Source organism: Camellia sinensis, chromosome 12, assembly GCF_055761805.1.
Source record: "Camellia sinensis isolate YWXY chromosome 12, ASM5576180v1, whole genome shotgun sequence".
Lineage (NCBI taxonomy): Eukaryota > Viridiplantae > Streptophyta > Magnoliopsida > Ericales > Theaceae > Camellia > Camellia sinensis.
Genome location: NC_138972.1, coordinates 30,023,124 through 30,035,471, shown reverse-complemented (window position 1 = coordinate 30,035,471; position 12,348 = coordinate 30,023,124). Strand labels below are relative to the sequence as shown.

Here is a 12,348-nt window from a genome sequence, read left to right as displayed (position 1 = left end):
CTACAGCGGCAACAACTTGCCGATCACTTTCACCCTCTTTAAGTGCTGGAGCCTCTTCATGGAGAAACCGGGCCAAATTAAGAGTTGTAAGATAGAACAGCATCTTCTGCTGCCATCTCTTAAACTCGGTACCGTTAAATTTTTCCAGTTTTTCTCCATGATTGATTGGTACATGAACATGGTTCTGAATAAGGACCGATGTAGGTGTAACAATAGGAGTACCACTGCCAGATGCAGTTTCAGTTGTAGTAGCCATAATCTCTGATTACAAAAATCAGAAAAAATTAAAACACAAATTAATTTTCTAGTTACTAAAACCAGAAAATAAATTATAACAACAAAATAATTTTATTTTCCTTATTACGAAAACTAGAAAAATAAAATATAACAAGAATTTTCTGTAATACCAAATAATATTCTGAATTGTTAATGATACCAGTATCGTACTACTAGTTGTTGTCAAAGAAAAGAGACAGTATATTACTACTATCTGTCAAATAGCATAAATCACTATTTATTTTTCCAACCAGAATATTAATTTGAAAATACAGAAGGTATGTCTCAAGTTCAAAGGATCACATGTATAACGGTAAGTCACGACATATTCGTCGTCGACATAATACCGTAAGGCAATTGTTGTCAAACGGAATAATCTCAATAGATTATATAAAATCTAAGGAGAATATTGCGGATCCGTTAACAAAAGGTTTGATAAAAGAGTTAGTGTATAGTTCATCAAAGGGGATGGGATTAAGGCCTATTACATAAGAGTCGTCATAATGGTAACCCTACTTATATGACTGGAGATCCCAAGAACTAAGTTCAAAGGGACAACTAAGTTATGTATGGCTCACCAGAAATCACCAAGGGATTAAAAAAAAAAATTCCCTACCCATTCCTATGGTGAGAGTGATATCTGCAACATATGTTGTATGCAGGGGTATAAGGATAAGCTTTGCTTTTAATGATTACTTATATCTTGATTAAGGCATAAAATCAAGATGAGTATAAGGCGATACTCACAATAAGAATCACCTATATGAGTGTTGAACTGGGGCCGGTTCTATGAGAATGAAGAGGCTAAATTCTCTAGAAACACTTATGAAAACCAGGTGCGTTCAAGGCCAAAATGAACACAACAGTGAGAACCACGATGTGTTAGAAGATATTTTGTGTGAAATCTATTGTCTTGGCTTACACAAACGGCTGAACAATTCAAGGCATCGCGTCCATTGGTTAGCCAGTAAGTCCGATAGGTTATCACTAGGGAAGGTTCAAGGCCGAAAACTACCTATCCTGATGCAAGATATTTTCGACTTATACTCTTTCGTTAAGTCTGCATATTGTTGCATTTCCGTTGTCATCAAATTCCATTCATGTGGGGGATTGTTGGAAATGGTGGTAAAACCAGAATTTTTCCTCAAGTTTGGTCTATTTTTTAGGTGGGCCCCGAGTGTCGATTTACTCGGGTCAAAGTGGTAACGCGTTCTATGCCGCGTTGTGATTCACGTGGTATATTTGGTTGCTCAAAACCATTACCGAGTGAATGGGAAATTGAAGCCAAAGTGTGCTCCATGGAAATGGAGTTTTGATAGAAATTCCTTAAGGTTGTAAATTGGCTTGTCCCACATTGATTTGGTGGGAAGTTTTGAAAGGGTTTATAAGGCTTAGGGTGAGATACTTGGGGTGTGCCCCAAGGGGTACCCAAGTGTTTTAGAGAGAGAGGTTATGGGCAAAATGGGCTAGACCCATTGGACCCAAAAATCACCACGCGCGCTCGGACGGCGGCAGCCGTCCGTCCGGTTGGGCGGGCTGGGCTTGGGCGCGAGTGCATGGTTGGGTTGGGCTTCTAATCTTTTTGGGCCAAAACCATTTGAATTTAATTTTATTTTTTATTAAAATAAAATCCAGAATTCAAATTAAATTGGTTTGGATTTTTTGTTCATCCAAACAAGGCCCTTCCCGTTTTCAAACAGAATTAAACAGATTTGGATTTATTGCTCATCCAAACAGAGCCCTTCCCGTTTTCAAACATAATTAAACTGATTTGGATTTATTGCTCATCCAAACAGAGCCCTTCCCGTTTTGCTATCTGTTTGAATTCAAAACCAACAGGTATCATACCTGTTCAATTCAAAACCAAGAGCCACATACCTGTTCAATTCAAAACCAAGAGCCACCTTCACATCTATAAATAGGACCACCCTCATTTGATGTTTTCAATTTCAGAAATTTCGTATTTCACCTCTGCTAATTATATTCTTCATCTTGCTGCATTTTATTTCTGAAAGAAAGAGTGTAAATACTTAGTGTGTTCGTAAGGCAAACAATTTGTAGTGCTGCTATTGTTTGTGGTAAGATCATTTCATCCTGGGAGATAGACGTCCAAATTCTGAAAGCACCGTGGAGAGGACGAATCTGTCTTAAGGACACAGTGTTAAACACTGGACTTGATCAGAAAAGTTATTCAAATAAATTAACCAAGTAAGTTGTTTAATTTTATTCTGTTTTTTATTTGTTTATTTAATCAGATTTTATTTTTTGTTTTTGTAACAAAATAAAATCTGTGGCTTTATTTATTTATTTTTATTTCGAGTTTGATTTTTGTAATCAAACAAATTCTCTCATTTTCTTTATTTCTTTAAATTCTAATTGTTGTTTTGTACACAATAGAATTAAATCTTTTAAATACAGTGAAGATTGTCCAACACAAACCACTTTTCTACTACGAGTAAAATGATCTATCAAGAACATCAACAAACAAAGTGGTCAAGAAACCCTAAATTGGAAACCAAAATTGGGACAAAGTTTGAAAAAAAAAAAAAAAAAACCCAATTCACATGAGCTTTGGATAAGGCTTAAATCTGTGACAAAATTACTGGATTTTATCGAAAATTAATCATGTAAATTAGGAATTTGGGAAGAGAAATTGGAGTGTATATGGAACTATTTTTTTCTTTCTTACCTTTTGTCCCGTGGAGAGGTGTCCCTTCGAGCTTCCAACTTGGGCATTTTATATCGAGATTCAAGTCAAGCGAGACATATAAATCAAGGGAGTTGAGAGCGGAGTGAGATCTGGAGCACGAAACTCGCTGCTACTCGTCACTCCGGCGAAGGCCATCGTTCACCCTAGTTACTCGTCGTTCACAGACACTGCTGCTCGTTGCTCCGGCGAAGACCGTCGTTCACCCTCGTCACTTCGGCAAAGGCCGTCGTTCACCCTCGTTCACTCCGGCAATGTTGAATGCGAGTAGGGATTTTGAGGATTTTGGTTTCAGAATTTTAGAGATTTTGGGGATTTTGGTTTCAGATTTTGAGGATTTTGGGGATTTTGGGGCACACTTGACCGCGAATGGGATACAAATGAGTGGGACGCAAAAATTTTATTTTTTGCGACGGCATATTTCAACTGTCACAAATGCTACATATTAACCAATCAAAATGACGCCGTTTTATCAATATTTGTTTGCGATGGGCTTTTGCAGTCACAAATAGTCCACTATTTGCAATGGTAACTTTTTACCGTCACAAAATAATATTTTTTGCGATGGTGCATAGGCGTCGCAAATGTTCTTGCATTTTACTTTTTACAGTCATTAGTGACGGAGGCCAGAACCGTCGCAAAAGGTCATTTTTTTCGATGACAGATACACGCCGTCGCAAAAGACCTTTTTTGGCAACGGCAACTACACTGTGTCGCAAAAAACCATTTTTTGCGACGACACTTACCCCGTCGCAAAAAGTTCCGTGTTATTTGCCCTGTTTTCTTGTAGTGACAATCATATGGACTAAATTCTTACATAGCTATGTGTTATTATAGCTTATGACGTGATCAACATGTCCGAATTAATAATCACTGTCATAATAATTATCAATCCACACGGATAATGAGTTTATATCTTGAAAATTCAAGAAAAACCTATGATAGAAATACCATGTAACTCCCTCTCTTTTGTTACAAGAAACTAAAAAGAGCCATCTCTTCAATTCCAAGGGATAAATCCTTGCCAAGACTAATCTTTATTTACTCTTAAGCCATAGTTTTATTGTTAAGTCATCTTTGTATCTTTTCAAATAATTAGATATCCACTTTAACATATAAACTAACCCTTCTTAATAATTTGAGAAATTAAATTGTGAGACTTAAACAATCAAATACTTTATATATGAACAACTAACACTTTTTCATATCTTGAGTTTGATGATTTGCACTTGTATTTGTTTTGAGTCATAAATTAACCAACTAATTTGAAACTTAAACTTTCATATAAAACTTTGATTCAAACACGAGTTGCATAAATTAAAAATTCTAATTTAATTACATTAAAAAAATTTACCATGTATATAATATATACACCACATTTTCTCAAGTTTCAAGAATTTACAAATCAAAAATTATACCTTGATTTTAATAATTAGAATCATAACCTGATTTTAAAAACACATTCTTGCAAACTTCCACAAAATACATTTCAAATATTTTGTGCCTTTCCTTAAATCCAAAATAAGGATTTCGAGATACTTAAGTTACAAACAAATATACATTATTGAAAATTCTTACAATTATAAAATTTAAATGCATAATATTCATCAAATAAAAGTTAGTCATGCTCATATACAAACTGAACATATTATAAACAAAGTCATAAGTAGAAATTAGAACTGCTAGTGATTCAAATGGAAAAACCACGTATTTAGTTTATGGGGCAAACATTATACCTGTTAAACAATTTGATTGTACCAAGTTTTGTGTTTTTAGCAGTTGATCATGATAAACTTAGCCCATGAACAAAACTTGATTTGTTGGTGTCTCCCTTATGAAACTCATGTTTTTGTTGTTTTGTTGTTTGATGATTGATTCATTGCTTACAAGTTTGACCCATATTGTTTATTGAGATTTATGAAACTATCAGCTTGCTTGTTTTTATTTTTCAGAAAATTCTACTTTCTTTTTTGTCGTATTTTTTTTATTTTTACTGAATTTTTTTAATATTTTAAGTAATTTTTTTTACTTTTTAGACACACCTAACATAAATATACCTAAAAAGTAAAATAATTGTAAAAAAATCTTTTAAAAATTCACTAAATACCAAAAATACAAAAAAAATATAAGAATTCAGTACATTTTTTGTATTTCTATGTATGTACTAATTTTTTAAAATATTTTTTTATAAATTTTTTACTTTTTAGATACATCTAACTAAGATGCATCTAAAAAAATAAAAAAATATATTTAAAATTTTAAAAATATTCACTAAAAACAAAAGAATACGAAAATCAAAAAATTCAATTTTCAAAAAACTTAATCCAAAAAACTCAAATCAAAGACACTTATTAACTTTTTTATAATTGAAATGATTATGTCTTTGGCCAAATCTGCTAGAAGTGTGGCTTGTGAAATAACACCAAAGGGAAATAACTTGAATCTTTTACATTCACATCAAAATTAAAAGGGTGAAATTCTTCATCGATAAATCTCATCGGTTCGATTTTGTCACCAACAGGTAAGCGAAATTTTTTATGCGGTGGTGTCGCTTCATTTAACTTTGGGTATGAACCAAACGGTTTGGTACCATTTAGGCGCTGTTTGGGAAATATGTTTTTTGTTTTTTTTTTAACTAAAAGACAAATTGTTTACAAAACTAAAAAAAATCAATTTAAACAAAATATCACATCAAACCCCATAAGCATTTCACTTTTTATCTCACAAATATCACACCCAACTACCTTCCCAAACACAAAAAAAAATTTCTCCAGTAATATCTTACAACTAAAAAAACTTACAAAAAACAAAAAACTCACTTTTCAAACACCTACTTAGTAATGTTCTTAATTTTTTTATCTAGGCCCAAATAGTAAAACTAATGAGTTGTTTGGTTTTGTATTTATGGGCCCATGAGAACGACCCATCATAATGGGTATCTTAGGGGCCCAATATAATAAATTTTGAATTTACTGGAAAAAGGCCCAAATCCATATTTTGAGCTACGTGATCAAGTTTGGAATTTTGAACTTAAAATCATTATTTTGGATTTATGAAAAAGTCCACACGAATTAGAATATATTTTGTGAAAGTTTCAAGAATGTGTTTTTAAAATTAGATTATGATTTTAATTATAAAAAGTCAGGATATATTGAGAAAACATAGAGTATATATTATGTGCCTGGCAAATTTTTTGAATTTAATTAAATTAGAATTTCTAATTTATGTAACTTGTATTTGAATGGAAATTTCATACTGATTGGTCAGTTTACGACTCAATACAAATACAAATACAAGTTATGAAACTTAAGATATGAGAAAGTACTTTTTAATATCTTGAGTATTTGATTGTTTAAAGCCCCATAACTTAATTTCTCAAAATCATTGAGAAGAGTTAGTTGATATGTTAAGTGGGATACAAAGGCACTTGTTTGAACATTTAGAATTAAAACTATGGCTTGAGATTAAATAAAGATTACTCTTGGTGGGGGTTATCTTTCAAAATTGAAGAATTTTTTCTAGTCTCTTGTAACAAAAGAAATGGAGTGACGTGGTATTTTTGTCACAAGTTTTTCTTGAATTTTCAAGATATACAAACTCATCATCAGTATGAGTTGATAGTTATGACAATGATTCTTAGTCTAGACATGTAGATCACATCATAAACTATGATAACGCATAGCTATGTAAGAATATTGTCCACATGATTGTGAATTATGTAGAAATACTTGAAAGGGATTTGATATGAAATCATCAAAAGGGGATGGGTCTTAAGTCCATGTAACATAATCACTCCTAGTAAAAACTCAATTCAACGCTTGAAAAAACATCAAGTCGTTGAGTCCAATGAACCCAAGTACACCATATGTCATGATTACAAAGGCTTGAATTTTATTTTTATAACCATCCCAAGGTAAAGTGCTTGGGACCTGTAATGTTAACTAAAGAGGTTGAACTACTTAGCTCTTAATAAGTTTACAGTGGTGTTAGGGTACTAGAGTTACAGGGATAGTCTCAGTAAACTTACCTATGTGAGTGTATATAGCGATCCCGGGTTTACCCTTGTTGTACAATGATCCGGACATGTGTCCGTGGATGTTGGTAGTTGATCATTATCTTATTTACATCCTTTCTTACTTTGTATTTGAGTTATAGGATGTGTTGGGAAGGTTTGTTACAGGTTGGTTGAGTTTAGAAACCAAAACTAGTTGCCCAGATTTTGGCTTGTCCGCTCGAGCGGGGGTTTTGACGCTCGAGCGGGGAATACACCCATCCAGTATTTCCTGTGCAGTGTTGGACGCTCGAGCGGGGGATTGGACGCTCGAGCGGGAGGTTGTGAGTGACGCTCGAGCGGGGATCCGAGCGCTCGAGAGGGAACCTATTGTGTCGAGATGCTGGGAGAGTGCATCCGGCGCTCGAGCGGGAGTTTGGCCGCTCGAGCGGGAATCTGTGAGTGCCGCTCGAGCGGGGAGTTTGATGCTCGAGCGGGGCGACTTTTATATAAATCCGAGATCCGACTTTTGGATCACTTTTTCAAGATCTTTCCTCTCTCTTACTTTTCCAAAAAGTCATTTTCAGAGCCTCTCACTCTAGAACCGGCCCTTCTCTCTTAGATTTGATCTAGTAGGAGTTGTTTGCTCACTTTTCGTCTTTACGAAAGTTGTGTTGATCGTCGAGGGCTACATTTTAATCTGAAAATTTCAGAATTTGGAGCATTTTGGTTTTGGTCTTCATCTCCTTTGGAGCTCAAACTTTGAGGTAGGGATATCCTACTCCTTTCTATGAGCTTTGTCTTTAAATTTTAGTATTTTGAGATGTTGGGGTTGGTTTGGTAATTTGGTGAAAGTTTGGGGCTTTTGTGTAAATTTACAGAAGTTGGGGTTTTAACTATATAAAACCTAGATGCATATTTGGCATGAAAAATGTGGAATTAATGTTAAGACATTAATGAAAATGGAACCTAAGGGTTGTAATGTTAATTATGAAAAATGCCCTAATTACATTGTTTGATTAATTGGGATAATTAATGGTGAGAAATGAGGAAATGAGGAAATGAAATGGAAATGTTGAGATTGGGAATGTATGGGAAAAGGGGTGTAGTTGAATTATTTATCACTCACCGAATTGAAATGTTGATTGAATATCCATTTGTGCATTTATTTTTCTGTTTAGAAATAACTGCTTTGGGCTGTCGGTGGAGGATAGTCGTGATTGTTGTAGACAATGCATGATGATTAGGCAAACTGAAACTAATCACTGGAATGTGTCATTGAGATTGACGATTGAAAGAATACATTAAATTTATGTATTGTGTGATGATGTGTATAATTGTTGTTTATATGCATTGTGTTGTGTTGGAGGAGATAGGGGATGTACTCCACGGTTTAGGGGAAGATAGGGGATGGACCTCTAAACCGGATGTTGTTGGGAGGAGATAGGGGATGGACTCCGTAGATAGAGCTCATATGCTTATCTAGTGACGTATTGACAGAGCTCATATGCTTGTCATTGGAAGTGTGATAGTGCTCATATGCATATCTGTGGAATTGATGATATAGCTTGTATGCTTATCTGTTGGTTGTGATATAGCTAGTATGCTTATCTATTACGAAATGGGAAGTGCTTGATATGAGTTATTGTCTCATGTGAGTTGTTTGGCCAGGTTCTGAGCCATGGTTTTAAAATGAGAATTGAAAGGAACTGAAAAAAAATGAATTGTAACATGGACTTGCATGTCATGAAACTGTAAAGTGTGATAAGAGAAAGTATCAGTGTTGGCCATCTATCAACTGCTAATCTTTTAGTCATTGTTCATATTTGGTTTAGTGTATTTCTACTGGGCTGTGGCTCACCCTATATGGGAATATCATTTTCAGGTACAGGTAACATGCCACCTCCAAGGACATAGCTTGGGAGGCTAGAGGCGGACACACTTTTGTCGTTTTGTTTTTGATGTATTACATGTAAATTCAAGCCAAGGGCTTAATGTGTAAATGAGTTAGTACTCTTTTGTTGTAACGAAGTGTTAACTTGGAAAGCTGTAAGCCTTTAGGGCATTTGCTTTTGTCGTTAACATGTAATACTTTTTGTAATGAAACTCTGATAAATGGAAGAATGTGGAACTTTTATATATCAATGCATGTCTATAATAATGGGTTTAATGTTGTTTTTTTGAGGGCGTTACAGTGTAGGGGGTGGTGCCGCTTCCTATGAGTTCAAGGGCTTAACTCTAGAGTGCTCATGAAACAAGATATAAACATAAAGCCAATCTACGTGTCGACGTTTGAATTACCTAAGAAGAAGAAAAATTGTTTGTGAGACGTTTCGGTTAGTCATATAAGATTTCTAGTTCAAAGATAAGTCTATTATGCCATCTTAATTGACTTTGATGTGTTTTCACCAAGTAAATGCTTCAAATCAAAAGATACCTTCATCTATGCAAAATTTTCCTAATCTAATCGAGTTATTATTTTTATATATTTTTAAAATGGTGCCGGATTATTGGAACATTTTCATAATACATTTGTATATTTAATAGATATTTTGTTTATATGAATTAATAGAGAACTGTGTTTTTTGGATTTAAACCATTGGGTGTAAGTATTGAATTTAAAACAAAAGATATGCTCTTGGATCTAAAGCGTGCCACTTTTGAATTTAAAGGATAAGACCTGTGGTCTAAGGGACACAAACCCATACCTATATAAAAATGAAATAGGTTGGCAGTTGGATATACAAAATTCATCGAAAATCATGGAATTTCTCTCAAAGATTCATATTGTTATTTTCCTCTTCTACTTGGTGGATTAGATAATTCGAAGGTACTTGGGATTTGATTTTGTCCGTGCATGTTGCAGTTAGACGTTAGTCCTTAGACTAGGTTTCATTGTATCTTGGAGGCGGATTCGTGGATAACCTGGTACACACCATATTCGACAGAATTAATGGAAGTGAATATCGTCTTGAAGAGAGCGACACTGCAACACGCCTTGAAGTATTTCTAATTATTTTCTATTTTATCTCCTTCCATCACATTTATCAAATTTTGTACTACCACAAATCTAGTGCACAATCTGAAACTATACTCTACCAGTAACCATCGTTAAGAGCCATCTAAACCCACCAAAATTTTCGATTGCTGATTGAAAGGACCATGACACATACACCGTTCATGTTTTCAATCTTTCACCATGGACTATCAAGCCAATAACCTCAATCTTATCTATACATGACCCGGATTTACCACTAATAACTAATTAAAACATGATATTTTAATGTAACCAATGCAACAATGTAATATTCAATTCTCATAAAATATGTTCCTTGCATCTTCGTTCAACAATGGGTTTTCATTCTCTTAAAATCAACCAATTCAATAATATAAAAAATGTGGATTTCCACCATCCTATTGTATTAATATCAACAACAACATCAATTCTTATCAATGGCCACATTCTCTATAACATTATAATTTAACAAATTCCCAATATCATTATAATATTTTATCTTTTAATTTGATATCACAAATACCAATACAGTATCACCAATTTCAATATTTTCTCATCAATTTCTCAATTAAAGACATTTCAAAATTTAGAGCTTTTCACAAATTGCGGCTTTCTCAATTTTAAGTACCCACATGCAATTTTTTTTTTATAGGAAAAATCAATTTTATAACAAAAATATAGAGAATCACCCAACTAATTTCATATACCCTAACCCCGCATGCTATTTCCCAAAAATCTCCGACAACAAAAATACTTTGCATAAAAGTACCATACATACATCCACAAACTCATATTGAACAAATGAAATAAAAAACTGTTTCAAATGGAGAAGAGAAGAAATCCGAAAATCAAAAATAAGTTAGATGGGTTTTTGGCTTTTGATGATCTCGAAGCCCTCGTAGAGCCTTACAATGCGTTACATTGTGTTAGAGATAGATTCTTGCTCCAAGGTGGTGAAATCCAAGATTTAACGGGGGAGTAATGGTACAAAGAGAAAGTGTAGAGAAATGAGAGATATAGAGCAGAAAGGTGTGGTATATAATATTGGTTGAATTCCATATATGTAGTAGAGTCATAAAAGTAGCTTTGAGTCCAACAAATCAAACCAAAAGAGTAGCACTAAAGTCGAACAAACCGTTCAAATAGCGATGAAATCGTACTTGTGGTAACTCGGTTTTTGGAACAGACCACTCAAGCAGTAAAAAGTGCGCTTGAGTGGTGATTTGATGCTTGCAGGATCTAAATCTTTAAAATTTAGATCTGTCTAGGTCTACGGACTGCTCAAGCAGTCAAAAGTTAACTCGAGCGAACTATGCTAAGAACTCAGAGGTCCAAATTTTGAAGGGGCATAACTCTCTCGTCCAAACTTTATTTTAAGTCATTCTTATGTCAAAATATAAGCCTCAGAAGTAAATTTTCTAATGGTTCTATCCTCACATTAAGATTCAAAATGTGGAGAGAGAAAAGGACAAAAAAGTAAAGACTACTCAAAAATAAATATCTGAATTTGGAGTGTTTGGTCCAATCTTGTCAATCCATCATGTTATTATCTCAATCAAGGTTCAAAACATATCGAAGGATGTCCCAATTATAAAAATTAAAGGTCAAATGCAAATATATCATTATCATGAGTTCGGAAACAATATAAGTACTAAGTAACAAGTAACGATTAGTATAAACAAGTCAGGTTTAAGACTTGAGACGCTACATGACTGCTAGGGTTTATCTTGTGAGATATTGCACTGGCTAATAACTTTTGGGTGTACCAAACGTGATTTTAACCTAGGAAGTGATTAAGAAAAAGAGTTTATGCCATATTAAGAATGGAACTAGAATTATTATACATTTTCATTGATCATTGTATTAAAAATTTATGTTTGGATATTAATACCATTTATGTTAGGCTCAGAGGCGATTGACACACACTTCGGCTTCCCCTAAAAAGTGACTTGGAGATTCATCGTTTTTTTGGTTGGTGTGAGTGTGACATATTATCTTTTAATGAAAATTTAAGCTTATGTGTGATAGAATATTTTAAATTCAATTTATCGTTTGGTATTAGCCAATGAATTGATATTTCATGTGGGCTCTGACCCGAGGAGCCTAGGCCTGAGTACTCTATTCTATACTAGCTTAATGCCAAGAGAGTCCAGCCCGAAGAGTCCTTGAATTGTGTTGAGCTGCATTCACTTGCATCTTACAGTGACACAAATTATGTATTTATTTTCCTTAGGGCCAAGAAAGTTACATATATAATCATTGTCCGTTATGTACTACTACTTGCTTCATTTCAGTTGAGCCAATTCATTCACTGAGTATGTTTAGCTCACATTCTTTGATGGTTATCTTTTCAGGTAT

General features: G+C 34.1%; 1 protein-coding gene across 1 annotated transcript in view; it reads right to left on the bottom strand.

The window, feature by feature from the left end:
- Positions 1–9,417, bottom strand: part of LOC114312448 (adenylate kinase 1, chloroplastic) — a 29,891-nt gene extending 20,474 nt beyond the window's left edge. The window contains exon 1 of the mRNA XM_082896744.1: positions 9,412–9,417. Within this exon, the coding sequence (XP_082752870.1) occupies positions 9,412–9,417 (6 nt within the window). The remainder of the gene's footprint in view (positions 1–9,411) is intronic.
- Between the last annotated feature and the right edge of the window lie 2,931 nt (positions 9,418–12,348).